Source organism: Apteryx mantelli, chromosome 1 (genome assembly GCF_036417845.1).
Source record: "Apteryx mantelli isolate bAptMan1 chromosome 1, bAptMan1.hap1, whole genome shotgun sequence".
Classification (NCBI taxonomy): domain Eukaryota; kingdom Metazoa; phylum Chordata; class Aves; order Apterygiformes; family Apterygidae; genus Apteryx; species Apteryx mantelli.
The window spans coordinates 151,191,275-151,206,884 of NC_089978.1; the positions used below are offsets into that span (position 1 = coordinate 151,191,275).

At 36.7% G+C, this 15,610-nt stretch overlaps 1 protein-coding gene across 10 annotated transcripts in view; it reads left to right on the top strand.

Annotated features, from left to right (window-relative positions):
• Positions 1-15,610, top strand: part of EPS8 (EGFR pathway substrate 8, signaling adaptor) — a 140,849-nt gene that overhangs the window by 71,974 nt on the left and 53,265 nt on the right. For 9 of the 10 annotated variants that reach the window (XM_067306577.1, XM_067306561.1, XM_067306569.1 and 6 more), the window contains 2 exons: positions 11,528-11,618; positions 12,450-12,523. In XM_067306577.1, coding sequence (XP_067162678.1) covers positions 11,557-11,618; positions 12,450-12,523 — 136 coding nt within the window. In that variant the 5' untranslated portion in view covers positions 11,528-11,556. Of the gene's footprint in view, positions 1-11,527; positions 11,619-11,876; positions 11,930-12,449; positions 12,524-15,610 lie in introns of those variants that run through there. The other variant, XM_067306619.1, reaches the window with a different exon arrangement.

Genomic DNA, 15,610 nt, shown 5'->3' on the forward strand with positions numbered 1-15,610 from the left:
GAGGTTTCCACTGGAACCTCTCTGACTTCAGTAAAATGTTTTTTGACATTGAAATGCCTCAGCAAAATGTTTTCAATTCAGTGAATCAGCAAATTGGAATAAAAAATCTGGTTGCAGCCTTTCCCTGTAAATTCTACTTGTACTCACAATCCCTTTCTAATGATACCTTGTTAAATTTGCCATGATAACCAGCAATGATGGATTCCTGGGCAAAACTTTCTCATGAGGCATGAAAATTCAAAGTCCACAATTAGAAGCAGAATTGAGGAATTAGAATTGGAGCCAAACACACTTTACACTGATCATGATTTGTCTTTTAAAACGGTTTCTAATTTTGTCATCTTTAATCACTGAATGTTTCTTGGAAACCTAGTGTGTGATTATAAGGGCAATGGAATAAAAAAGGATATGCATCTAAAAATCAGTCCTGTAACTCTGGCCATTCAGATCAGAGACTGGTTTTGGAAATGTGAATTTGCTAATTGATTTGGAATTGATTTGGAAAAATTTCACAACATTCCATGTTTGATCGGGTGATTAAAGGAAAAAAACTCAAAAATGTGACATCGATTGAATATATGCTTTCATTTCTATAATGCACATACAGGAAGAGCTTAGTCTGGATTTGTGGAGAAGAAAATTATTTCTGTACAGAGAGACACATATGTGAAATTAGGAAAATCAGAGACATGAAATGCCAAAGGTTTAAATTATTTTTTTCTCTCCTCAAATTGTGGAATCTATTATTGCTCAGTCTATCTTCTTCCGGGATACAAATGCTGAGCTACAGGAGTATACTGTTAATTCAGTAGTGGGGTGTGACTTCATTCAGGATTCAGCAGTGATTCAGTTCAGTACTTTTACACTTGAGTCACTTTGTACTGAATAATTGTAGTCCCAGTATAGACTAATCAGTTACGCTTAGCTTTTACGATAGTGCTTTTTGTATACTCATTGAATGCAAATGAAAATTGATGTTCAAGATTTTAGGTGACCCAAATAAGCATCCCAAGCTGATATTTGGATGCAGGTGAGTTACTGCATTTCTGAAACTACTGAGAACTGCGTAGGCTGTGATCAAGGTCAGGCATCTTACTGCATGTAGTCATATGCCTGTTTTTAACCCTAGGTGAGGTGAAGTTGTCCTTGAAGTTTGTTGTTTTAGATTCCTGGTTTAGAATGAAAAGCAGCAGGGAAAGGCTGTATGCCACAGGGGAACTGGCCGTTTGACTTCACTGTACTGTGCAGGTGAACAAGTTGCACTGTTCTTCTCCTGTCTTTACATCTCCACTCTGCTGTGGGGTGGGAAATGATTTTAGGTTACCTGATAGGCGTCTAGGGGATATTTCAGTTAGAAGGGAAAAAAGACCAAGTGATGTTCCCTTGGAAAATATATTTTTTTCCAGTGCAAGTTTTGCTCAACAGTCATTTGTATATTTTGACAGTAATACAAATGAGTACCTCTGTTGATTCGGTTAGCACCCCTGAGTGAGGACAGTGTAGATTCTCTCTCTGCTTTCCATATGGGAAAACTGAAGAGGGTTCCTAAAAGTCTCTGACTGCTGGCCTTAGGTCTTAAAATAGCTTCCAGTGTAACTTATTCTCCATCTCTCTTTAAAAATTAATTTTGTTTTCTTCTGCCTTTTCTGTCTTCTGCCTTGTTTTCAGAGTCCTTATAGTTTTGTTTCTGTTGTTACCTTACTATATGGGCAGTAGCCCCTTTATCATGGTCTCATATTATTAATGAAAAATACAAGAGATGATTATCAATTGATGGCGACTTAGATGCAAACTTTACAGAAGCAGTGTTTTTCCTGGTGGATTAAAAACAAAGTTTTTTTTTTTTTTTCTTGTGTCCCTGGGTTTGAATGAAATGGGATTCCTGTAACATAGGGTAAGTTTTAAAGGTTACATACCGTGTTCAGTTGTTAAAGTTTATGAACCATCTTCAAAGCTAAATGGTGAATGCGTTGTGCTGTAGGGTAGGGCACAGAGGCTGGAGTCACAGGTCTTGGCAGCATTGTTGCTGTACAGTACAGCTACGTAACCACATAGCTTTGTGGGCAAATATTACTTCTTGTGTGTTTTGTGTGTATGTGACCAGAAAAAAATCTGGTCCCTTCCAGGAGACTTGCTAATTATATTTGGAATGAATTGAAATACTTTCCAGGTAGCTTGTGTTAATTAAGTAGTCATTTATACATGACATTGCAAGTATATTGAAAAATATTAAAGGAATATTTTAAATTACTTCTGAAAATTTGAACAGTATACTAACTCTTCTAGTGTTAAACTTGTTTAATCCCCAAAAATTGTGGTGAGGGTGGTTGTTTTAAATCTTCTTACTTAAAGTCATGAATTTATGCATATCGGCCTTGGGAAGCTTTGTTTACTGCCTTATTTGCCTGTTATTTGAGCTAGGTAAAACAGAGGGCCTGTCTTAATTGGGAAGTTTTAAGAGTTAAACAGTGTTTTTGGTATAGCATGTGCTCATTTATTAAGTTTTAAAAGAAAAGATAACATTACTGTTGAGTCTCGCTGCAAACTTGCCTTGTTGGCTCAGCATTGATAATTTGGTGTGGTCTGACCAATAACTTGGATCTTTCCTATTCATTCACTCTAGTTAAACATAGCATTTTCTGTTTAACTGAACTGAGTCGAAAAAGCTTTTTTGCACTTTATAGAGACTGTAAATCTTACAATAATATATGGAGTACCCACCCCTTTCTTAGTAAGCTTTGAGGCTTTTCAGACTTACGTGACTTGGCAGTCAGAGCACTTTGGTAGAAGAGATCAAGATTTCCTAAATAATGCTGGATCCATATCATCAAAGGATACCTGTGGATGATGAGTACTGATTTGAGCTTGAAGGTTTAAGATAGCTGGGAAACCAGTAGATGTGGCTCCTACTCAACTTTTTTTATCTGTGTTGCCATATTTAATACAAGATTGTAACCTATTACTAGCCTAGAAATTGGTTCTTCTAAATAACTAGATGATGGTTTCAGTGGAAACTAGTTTTTGTCCTTCTGGTTTATTATATCACCTGTTTTTTTTTTGTGTGTGTGTGTGGTTGTTTGGGTTTTTTTTTTGTTTGTTTTGGCTGGAATGAGAGTCTACATAGGGACCAATGAGAAAATCTTGTGATGGGAGTCATCTACTGCCATGCCTGAGACCACGATAACTGCAGTGTCTCTGTGTCAGTGGTTGGCTACACAGCCTAGAGGACAAAAGCTAATTCAGTTTTGTTGAAATTGTTGTAGGTAATAAACCTGTGAAGGCAAGAACTAGATCTAACCGCAATCATATAAAGCTAAAATAGACAGGAGTTGGAGAATATACATTTGTTCCTTCTCCTCCATGTTAACTTTAATGGTCTTGTTGGAGTATGTCATTAGACAGTTTCAGTTCAGCTTTTTTAATGGACTCAACCAAGCCAATTTTCATAATGTCTGTATGTTGTGACACAGCCGTTAAGTTTGCAAGTAAGATATGGATAGGTGGTTAAGCCCATTTCATTTTGTCAGCTTGCAGCAGCAAGCAGTATTTTAACTCTGTTGGGAGGCCATTCATTTTTGGCCAGACTAAGAGGAAAATTGTATCTGAAGTAACAATAAGTAACACCTAAAGACATTGTCTTGTTAATGTTTATATACTTCTGCTACCTTTACAGTGTCTTCATTTTGAAATTGTTTAGTTTTTATCATTCCTTAATGTTTTACAAGCACTTCAGTGAAAGAAACTGCTCAGAAATACTTCACCAGCTATACTCACTGTCAGCTTTCAACATAAAAGAAGAAAGTATGTCTGAATTTCTTAATCTTTTTGACAAGTGGTGTGTTCTGGGTACTGGGAGCCCATGCTCATAAGGCGTCTGGAAAGAGGTATTCTTTGCATGCTTTCTTGCTGAATTTTCTCTTGACCCATCTAAACATGCACACTGGTGTTAATATCTTCTATGAGTTCTCATTTCTAAAGTCAAATCAATCATTTGTCACTTGTACACTGCAAGCTGATTTTCAAATAAATGTCTGGAGTGCCCTCTTTTGAAATCTGATAATCTAGTTTCAAGTATGACATAGCAAGGAATAGAAGGAAAGAATGAAAAAATTAGAGGGGGTGAAAAGAGAAATAAAACAATGGTGTCTGTGCTAGGTCAGTTGTATTCACTAGTCAGTGGTTCCAAATCAGGTTAAAACAAAACAACCAAAAGAACAGAACGAACCTCCAAAGCTAAGTACAAATTGAGAACCACTGCTCTGGATGCTAATAGATATTAGATTTAAGTAGATGTAATTTATATATTATATAGATTAAACTGTATAATGAAGTAAAGAATTGTAGCTCTTAGCTTTCTCTCATGGAACTATTTTATAGCTCTTCCTTGAGCACTGGAAGGGAGAAGCTAGTAATGGAGTTGAGGGTTTTCCTGTGGCAACTATTTTTTCCATTGTATTTCTATGAGTCCATGGAGGTGTGCAGAGGACCCTGGGGTGCTCTAGATGAGATACCAAAGTAAGCTCTGATGCAGTGTGCCAGTGGCTCTTTAAAAACTGTGACCTGTTTCCCTGGAGTTGTTTCTTCTTTGGTCCTCTTTAAATAGTTGAGTTGGACTTAGCAGACACACTGATTTTTATGGTATGGTATAATCCCTTTCTTCTTCCTCCTCCTACCAACTCTTCCATGTTCCATAGTCACCTTCCTCTTTAGTCTGTTTTTTTTTTCCCCTTTTTTTTTGATGCAGAATACTGGTCTTACACCTATGCAATACTTTCTGCTGGGTCTGCAGAGTTATCCTGATCTCAGTGTTAATACTCATCTTGCTTTAGAGGAGTCAGTTATTTCTCTAATTAAAAAACAGCAGTGAGTGGTGGTTTTAATGCTGACATATTTATTAATGTTCCTTTGTAACAGTGGGGATTTTAAGTCTTTGAAGGTTTTGTAGTTGTAAAGCTGTTTTATTTGCTTTCAATACAATTAATTATAAATCATGGCCCCAGACCTGGGTGAAATGAATGGGGAATAGTTACTATGCCTGAATGGGACCCTGTTTTCAACAGGTTCTCTATTACTGTGGCAATAAAAAGAACTAAACTTAAGAAGAGGATCTATCTGAAGTTCATTCATTCAGTTCTTCCTTTCTGGCTTCCTATTTCACCCCTTTCTCAAAATAAAAGGCTCCTACCTTAATTCAATTGTTGGAATATTTCCTTAAGAATGAATCACTGGAAAATATGATACTAGCAAAAAGAAAATTTAAGGGACACTTTATCTTGTTAATTTTTCAAACGGAAGACTCTCTCAGCTAACAATTCTTTCACTGAAGGATGGTCTTGCTTTAGCATATCCAGTCTCCTCCTATGATTGATAATTATGTCAGAAAATTCTCCTGATAGATTTGTTCTGTTCCTTCTACTGAAATGGATACTTCTGTTGCGTTTAGCCTTCTCCTTCTACTGAAGGGCTGAGGAGAAGTATTGCATTTCAGAAACTGTCAATGAAAATCAAAACACTTTTTCAAATTGAGAAAACAGTGTTGATTGAGCTTATCTGCTGCTCTGTTTTGTGGAGGTGTAGGTTAAAAGTCTTGAAAATACCTCCTCCCTGGCAGTCCTGTGTCCCCTATCCTACGATGCTGTTGTCTCCCCTCTGGCCCTACCTGTTTCATCCGTCATGATCATTCCAGTTCCTTGAAATGCTCCTTCCCCTCTGGCCCCTTATAGAGACAGGCAAATAATGTTTTGACTTTGAATTCAGCTTTCTATGAGGAGAGAAATTCTGTATGTATTCTCCCCTTCCTCCCCCCATGTTTGTTTATATAAACTAAGATGAGGTGTAAGTGGCACTAATGGCCCTACTGCACAACTGGTCTAAATTCAGATGAGACCTGAAAGTTAACAGCACTTTCAAAATGTTTTTGCTGTGACTATTGTACTTGACATATTTGCTTGACGTCTAAAACCTGGAGACAGGTAGGTATACCAGAGCACCTCCTCTTTTCTCAGAAAGCTTCAGACCCCTCATCATTAATAAAGAGTGGCTTGAAAGAGGCAAAGGAGACCTAAGGGGACCAAAGCCAGAGTGGTGAAAAAAAAGAAATCCTAGTGTTTTGTCTTAAAACTGCATGACTTACAGGGTCTGACTTTCAATTCTGTATGTGATTTTGCCATCCTTTTTTTATTATTATTTATTTACTTATTGACCAAGCTTTGGACACTCTAAACCCCTTAATAAAATGGAAAATATCATATTTTGAGAGAAATACCAAAGGATATCAATGTGCAGAGGATGAGTCTTCCTCAGTGTAGTGGATTATTGCTGGTGATCTTTTTTGGAAATGATGCTTATTTAAATGCATGCATGTGCATCTTGATGTTTAATTTCAGGCATGATGTTGAACAACGGTGCCTAAAAACTTAAAAACTACTTGGTTACTAGTACCAGAAGCAGTTTACTAGAAGACTTAAAACACTATGGCTCTGCAGTGACTGTCCCAATTAAAAGGTTGTCTGGAGGCAGGTGGAAGATGGGCTCCCTCTTAGTCTACAAATTTTCCTCTTTGCAAGTAGGATAGCCTTTCTGCTTCTCCCACACTTCTGTGTGTGATGCTTACGATGTGTTTAAAATAAAGCAAGGGGTTCGAGCTGAACTGCTGAGAGTAGCAAGTGAGCACCGCGTTCCCGTTTTGGGGAATGGGAATGTGTGATCTGGTCCGCGTCGGGCCATATGGGAACCGGCACCGGTCGGTGCTGATGGGAGAGCTGCAATTTTAAGTAATTTGGTGTATACTTACTTGATTGCAGAAACAATGTTTGCTCTTGGTTGTGGACTGAAGCAGGTTGTGAAGAAGAGGGCAGAGGCAACATTCACTTGACTCTGTGGGACACATTTCCATCAGGATTTCCCATTTGTAAAACCTGTGGTTGGAGTGAAGGTACAAATATGAGCATGTTGGTCAGAACAACAACATAGACACAAGAAGATGGAGAAAAATACAATATCTTAAGGAATAACTAAAGAAATGAACTGTGTGGAGAAGTAAGGGGGTTAAAAGTACTAACTAAGCAAAAACTCAGCACGAGGGAGTTAAATGGGTTTGAGGGGAGGTGCATATGGGTAAATCCAGTGAGAGGTATGAGAAGAAACAAGTGAAAAAAAAGTAACACAGCAAGTTTATTTTTTTTCTAAATACTGAGGAATAGCAATACTAGACACTGTTTTATTGAATCCATAGTGAGTTACAGTGCAACATGGATACATTTTGTTGTTGTTCCATAAATATGTTTTTAGAAGGGAAGGGGTGGAGAAAGAGTATCCTTTTCTGCAATTGATACAAAGTCAGATCTGCTAGGGATAAGCGTTACCTTGTAATAGTCCACTTGTTTTTATTTAGGCTGGAATTACAGTCTGTGCCTGCTATCTGGCTGAGGAAGAATTCTTGTATTTTTGGGGGCATGTGATAAAAATGACTTGCTACTAATACCATTTTCTTAATTGGTAGGTATTTATTGTTCCAGCCATTCTTGGCTTTCCTTTTCCTTCCCCTATAGCCTCCCCTCCTTAACCCTTCCCCTTCTCCCTCCCTCCCCCAGCATTACTTCTGAAATGCTCACACCATTAAGCTGTATCTTTTTTTGTTTTCTTTTTTTCCCTGTATGGTATTGTGTTCTGTTGTCGGCTGGGACTGATTGATTCAGGATCAGTGGAAAAGAATGGAAATTTCTGGAATCTCTCATTTTTCTCTAATGAGAGAATTCTGCCTGTCTATAAAAAGGATTTTTTTTTTAATTGAGGGACTTTATCTTCAAATTTGTAGTCAAATAGCCATCTAGCAAGTTGAATAGAAGTGCATTTGAGTTGTCTAATTCTCAGCTTGTTCTTGCACACATTGTATTGCTTTCATTAGGCCACTGTGCTATAAGGTGGAAAAGACTACCAGCATTTTAGCATTTGGGCATATTTCTAATGAATTTTTTTGTATTTTGCATAATTGTATTGTATACCAGTCTAATGCTCTCCATATTTGGGATTATACCATCTGTAACTGTCAACGAGTAAAAAAACACAGTACGTCTTTCTCAGAAACGCGAAATCTCTTGCAAAGCTGTTCCTTTGCCATTTATATTGCTGCTTCCTACCAATATATTAGAGCCTCATCAGAAATAAAGCTGATGGCAACAGGGAAGTCATGGGTGGATTCGCCCCCAGTCTCTGATACTTTGGGGGTGCAGAAATGCTGGGAGAGGATTTAGTATTTACTTTTTTTTTTTTTTTTTTAGGCATTTCCTATTTTAACTATAATCCTTATCTAGTTTTCTTATTTTTAAATATTTATCATTCAGTGTAGGCTGTACTTTGTTTTAAGATTCCGAGGAAGACATGACCATTCTTGGATATGTTCACAAGTAAACTGTTGATATTTTAGGTCAACTTAAAGAGGGATCATACAGTTAATTTTTGAAGGATGTTTATCTTAGTCTATAACACTAGCTTATTTTATTGTGAACTGCTGTGCTAAGGTGAAAGGGAAGATTAAAGAGGAAGTGGAGTTTATTAATAGACTCTTGAATCACAATGGTTTAGCAGTGTGCACGAGGTGACTTTTGCTATGGGACAAGTTGTAAGAGATGAAAGAGCATTTGAGATGAAAAATACAGCAACGAAAACTGTACAAATGAATAATAATCTAAGCACTACACATTCTGTTATCCCTTTAGGTTTTTCCATTCTGTCCATTACACACCTGGTAAAAATTTTGAAGTGTTTCCTAAAACTGTTTTTCAGAAACACTTAGGCTGAAAGAGTTGAAATTGCCCGATCATTTCTGGGGGGAATTAGGAATAGCTTTTTGATGTGTTTATAAGTATTAGCTATAAATAATGACTGTAAGGGGTTTGTTTTTATTCACATTCAGCAGCTTTCTCAAAGCAAGAAGTGAGGAGCATTCCGTAGGCTCTTGTAATGGTGATTTCAAAATAGTCGTCTTGGGATTTCAAAAGGATGTGATTTTTTTTTTTTTTTTAATAATGGAAAGTTCATAAAGGAGAGTAAATATTGTTGGCTTTCCTCAAAATTGTCAAATAGAATGTGGTGGTTGGTTTGCAAAACAGCTAAAACTCAAAACTTTTTTGTGATTGTTCAGACAAGAACAAGTTGAAAACAAGCTTTTTTGTCTTTTCTGAAAGATTAAAAAAACCCAAAATTTCTGACTTCAAATTTTTCCTGTCACTTGATTCTAAATGGGATTTTAAAGTTTTTGGTATAAACTCTAAATGGTGTGACGCCGTACAGTCGACAACTATTTAGCAAAGACATTTTTTCTTCCCCATATGTGAAAATCTGCTGTATAAATTCAATGTTATTGCATTAAAACTCACAATCTGTTATGCTAATGTCAGACTTAAGCTTTCAGTTCTAATATGTTACATTGCTTCCCCTTAAAATATCTATTTCACCATTTTCATAAAATTAAGTAGAGTACAAATAACAAACCAAGTGTACATCAGATTAAGAATAAAAACTAATGTCAGAGGAGTAAAGTCATTTTGAGTCTAAAAATCTGGAAAATGAGATTTTTTTTTCCAGCTCTAGCTTTAAAGCTGATAATTGAGGAATTTGTTATGTGTTTTTTTTTTCCATAGTCATATTTATATGTAGATGATAAAAGACTCTGACCAATGGAATTATTAAATAGATGCTATTTTAATAAAAGTATATGTGGAAAGTATACAAAATGGGAGATACTGAAAAGCAGTAGGCATAATTTGGATAAGTTTTTGAATCTGATCTCTCTTAGGAAGCTAATTACCAGGCAAATGGTTAAGTAGTATAGCAAAACCAAGCAGTGTTTGCAGATTATAAGAATTAATAGCCAATATGAAATGTTGAAGAGCTTAATAGCAGCATGACCTAGCGAATAGCAGCCAGTGTGGTTCTGATCCGTGTGTTTGCTGAAATGGAACAGGGAGTGCACAGTAACCTGGCAAGTTCTGCTGAGAAAACAAACGCGTTTGTTCATTCAAGTCACAGGAAGATTTCAGGATGCTTCCCAAAGGTTGTAAATGCTAGTGAATTGAGCAGCACTCAACACAGATTGTGATTTATTGTAGACAACTGCTGAGAACTGTGCTATATAAAAAGCGGCTTAGAGCAATCAAACACACTCCAAAGTTGGATATGTGATATGTTCTTGGGAATGTGCAGGAGAAATGGAAGTGAAGTACAGGTATGTCAGTAAAGATTTTCTGCAAGGAGCAATCAGAGTTTTAAAAGGAGGTTAGGGGGGGAGAGTCTAAATTAAATTACAAAATATGGGCTTACTAAAGGAAATACCACTTTTCCACATGATTACATTTGGCATATAATCAATACAGCTCAGTTTTAGTTAGCTTTTCTTACCTCTTCTCAGATAGGAGATGTCAGAAGTTCCTGAGAAAGGTATAAAACTAACTCCATACTCAGTGCAGAAGACCAAAGCCAGCTCATAAATCTCTTGAAATGACCAGAAACTTTAGAGATGAGAACAGCATTTGATTGTGATTGTGTTTTTGTGTAAAAGAGGAAACCAGCAGAATGTACGTAGATCAAAAAAAAGTAATATGTACTGTAGGTCAATCAGCTGCTGCTTCTTTGTAAAGCAAGAGGAAGAGAACAGTTAAGACAGGAGATCAACTTAGTGATTCAGAGAATAAGCTGATGGTAAGATGGCTTTAGTACAACAAGGCAGGTTGTGCTTACTTTGGAAATGGACCTTTTGTTAGGTATAAAATATCTAATGTACTTTTGGCTGTTTTGCAGAGCTAAATCTCTTTTCTATTTCATGACTCTCTAAAATATAGATAATTATTCAAATTATTATTATTCGTATGTGTATATATGAAAGACTGTTTATCTGTGGTAATTTTGGATGGTGATTTGTTATTGTTTATAGGCTTATGAAAGTCATTTTCCAGGATCAATTTTAACATATTAAGGGGGCAATGCTCTCTTTTAACTGTTTCAACATAGGTTGTTGTCCCACGGTAGCTGAACAAGTTTCCCTTTGTGCTAATAGTTGTGTTTAGTTACAATACGTTTTTCTAGCAATTCAGCTGGTATGTTTTATAGAAGAAAGGTGTCAAAAATTCTTTTCAAAAGTTTTGTCTCAGTTAAATTGATTGAGGATTAAAATCAAGCGTGCTTGTTTATTAAAGTTGGCATTTGGAACATCTTGTTCACTTGGGCAGTAGATGTTCTTTGTCTAGTCAGCCTTTCATTTGAAAAGCTGTTCCTAAAGATCATTCCATCAATAATAATGACTTAATTCACTAAATTATAAATTATTTGAAGCAATAACTATCAAATCGCAATTGGGGGCAGTTCCATAACAGGACTTCAAGGCATTACCATGATGCAAATAACAATTGGGCTTGTCGATGCAATTCCTTTCCCATATGAACCATAATTTTCTGATTAGATTTGTATTACATCTGTGTTAAACCTCTGTCTTAAGAGATTTCATTTCATATGCTGCTGTTTCTTTTCCCAGATCATTTCCTTCAGTAAGTGACAATAAGAATGAATGGACATATATCAAACACCCCTCCTGGTGGATATGGAAGTTATTTTCCTCAGATCAAGTAAGGCTATGCCTTGAATTTTCCTTTTAAGGACAAAACAGTTCTGTATTTTCTTCTTTATGGTTTCATTTCAGATCGAGCTATAATTAGTAGAGATCACTGGACTAATACGAAGGCAGTTGCTGTAAAAGAATGTGCGGTTTCCAAACTACGTAACCAAACTGTCAGCTATCATCTGACTGATTTTTGTATTAATGTGTTGAGCTATGTTGCTGAATGGAATTACCTGGCATACAAAAAATATACTGCTGTAGCGATAGCATACTTACTACATTACTCACAGAGGTCGTCTTATGCCTCAGATATTTAAGGTTAGCACTGAGAGAATGCATTTTTTTCTGTCAAAGATGGGGCTCGTTCTTGTTGTTGTGCTAGAAGGAAGTTGGATTGCCTTTTTGTTTAGTTGTAGGCAATGGTACTCCTTTTAGGTCTTTTATGAAAAGCAATTTAAACTTTTAAGGCAAATAAAGCCTGTGTATGTAGGAAAAAGACAAAATCCTACCATAACTGGAGTCTTTGGCGTAGTCTTTATTGTTATTACTTGATAATGATTTTGATTATTGATATTATGGTAGCATTTATTTGTGTACCACACCCCCGTTGTGCATGGCGCTCTATTAATGTAACAAAAGAGTCGCTCAGAAGGGCCTCCAGCCTAAGCGAAACATGCTTCATTATATTCATGATGTGGAACAAATATTCAGTATTATTATCTCTGTTAGTAATATTGTAGGTGTATGTAGGCCTACATAATGGCAAGTTTTTTTCAATGCCTGCATCTGTGTAGCAAATACATCTATTGACAAGTTAACCAGAAATGTTTTCTTACAGTGGCTATGGCTCACCAACATTTGCTCAGGCAGAGAGGGAGCAGAGTTCAAGAACAAATGCAAAAGCTCTTTACGGTAAGGTGACATAAAGTCTCTAAACTTTTATGTTAAAATTGTTGTTTAAGTATTGGTTATGAAGTCATGGTGGAAATACTTTATGTACAAATATGTCACATACAAATCTAAAAATGTGTGTTTGTGTGTGTATGTATATATATTTATATGTGCAAATAAAGAACAAAATGATTTTATTTGTACTAAAGCTATAACTGACCTAGAAAACGTTTTGACCATGTACTAAGTACAGAGTTCCCACCTGCTAATTTTTAAGGCAGCAATGTATGAAGTATTTATCAGAAAACTGAGAGTGATCCCATAGCCAAGAGTCACTAAGGGACAGCTAGGTTAGGGAACAAGGCAGTCAGGGGATCTGTCCTTAGCTCTGCTGCGGGTTTCGTGACATTGTTTAAATGTTCCTTGCAACAGATATCCAAAGTGACAATAATATCTTGTATTAGTGTCACAAATTTAATTTTGCACTTATTTATTGCTTAGAAAATTACTGCTTAATACAGAGGGCTTAAGAGGAAGAAAAAAGATGTTATTACTATTTATTGGACTTAAGGTCTACAGATTCAGTAAAGAAATTTGTTCCAAAGGGTCAATATTTAGTCTCCCTCATATTATGGGTTAGTGAGTAGGACACGGGCCTGTGGTGTAGTTCTGTGCTGATGTTCAACAACTTTAAGTCATTTCAACTTTCTGTGTCCTGGGTTCTTCCTTCTGTAAACAGTGTAGAAGAAAATCTTTTCCAAGAACTGTTTTCAGTTTATAAATATTAAAATAAGGCAGAATAAGCTGTATACTGCCTGATTTCTAAAGTAATATTACATTTCAATACTCTGATAGTTGGTTGTGACTAAATATGTGCCTTCCAGAAAAAGGAAATGGATTTTACAGCTGTTAATTGCCAACTGTAGATCATTACTGCACTTTCTGAAAGTATGAAATTATGTGTTTGTGCTGTATTGAGTGCAAGCTTCTATATTTGCTGCTAGACCTGGAGAGGGAGGAAACCTCAGTTTCACTGCAAGTGAAGCACTTGATTTGAGCGCTCTCCTCATGTCTCAGTGCTATCTACTGGTATTCTCACATATGTCCCACATTCTCTATTATGCTTATATACGGTCAACGTATGTCAGAACAGGAAAAAAAAATCGCATATGTAAAAAATTTTTTAAAGCAAGCCAATGTATTTTTCCCCTGTTTGACATTTACTATGAGTAAAAAGTGTCAAGCAAGCAATGAGTGAGTTTTGATGTCAAGGGCAGTCGTTCGCCATTGTGACTGCTGGGTATTTCTGGATTGTGTGTGGATCTAAATGCCCACCCATGCTGATGTGGGAGCATGGGCCATTCTGGCCAGCATTAACGGTGAGGGTAAGCCCCTTTGAGGATACACCTTTGTTTCTTACATGTTAAGTAAAGTATTGAACACCGAGTTAAGATGTGTTTAAGGACCCAATCCTATTAATCATATGGATAACGTGTTAATGTTAGTGTATGGATGTTCTGAGATCAATTTTGCTGTTTGACCTTAAAGATATGAAGCCCCTACCAACCACTCTGAATTCTTTACTATTTCTCTGTAGGTGTAAAATCAGAGCATTCCAGCTTCTACAGAAGAAGTTTGGGAAACTGTATAGTTTTGGAAAAAAATCACTTTGGAAACTGTTTAGAGGTGTAATTCATTATGTTGTTTGCAGTGCTCCTTATTACTAAAATACAATCCTATACTGTTAATGATGCAGGAATTTTTAGTTTTCTCCTAAATCTAAAAATTCTTCCATCGTTAACAGTATAGGACAAGAAGTGTAAACATGTTCTACATGAATCATTAAAGAACACTAGTTCCTTTGCAATGTTGTAATATTATCCACGCAATATTGATGTAACTGAAGGAAGGAACCCTCTTTCTTTTGTTTTGCTCAGCTAATGATTTAGAGGTTTAAATGTAACTGAGAAGACCGCCCTCTCTGTGTCTGTTGGTTCATTGCCGTGCAACCTGGTGACAGGCACCTAGTTGTGTTCTTTAGTTCCCCATGGGAATAGTTTTCCCTTCAGAAGAACCTTCTTGAATTTAAATTCTGTTTCCAAATCAAGTTTAGTAAATGCTATGGGAGACCATTTTCACCTTAATTTGTCTTGTGTTGTCCTACCAACTGTTGCTCCAGGCTGGTAACTGAGTGGATGTGTGAGTAAATAAGTGAATGTGTTGTGTGAATAGTTATCTGCTATTAATAATAATAGATTGATTCTATTAATAGTAACAGCTTAATGAATAGAAGGAGAAACCCTGGTCATGACCTGTGTCTCCCCCTGCCTGACTCTCAGCTTGATCCTCTGTTAGCAGAAAAGGAATTTACAGCAATATTATTGATGCTTGGCATGTGGTTTTCAAGGAAGTTAGATTTGACGTAACTTATTTGGAGCCCTGTTTGGCCTACCATTTTGAACAGGCTTTTTCTGTCTCTGTCAGATGTAATATTACTTTAAAATGCCTAAACTTTGTTGTACTAGCCAACTATAGATGCTACTGTTTGTCTTGGCTATATACTGTATTCTCTAGCTTATGGCCATATCACAGTGGGGGCACAATGTAGTTATGTTCCTTGACAGCCAAATTGCACTGTTCCCTGGTCATCCACCTCCACTGTGAATACACATTGCAGACTGCCATGCTGGTAAATGGAAATTTAAGCAGAGATAAGACAGAGAGATGTTCTGTGGTGTAAATCTGTGCATGTTGCAAAAGCTCTTTTGAAAGTCAATGAAACTGATAGGAATGGAAGAATGAGGTTTGCAGTAAAAACATCTGTTCTCTGCAGAAGCCCTCATGCCTCAGTCCAGCCTGCTCACCCTTTTGGCATCTACCCTCTCTTCTGCAGGTTAATAAACCAGAAAACTGACAAATAGCAGTGGCTAGTAATTGCAACACTGTTAGGAATAACTAGTGTCCTCTCCTATTTTGAGTGGTTCTACTGTAATAGCTGTTTTTGTGATCTCATTGGGCTAGGGCAGTCATAGCAAGAGGTTTTGCTGTTTTGCAACAGTTTGCTCTTGCAGGGATACCATATAGGCTCTGGGTTTGGTGGTATTGGTC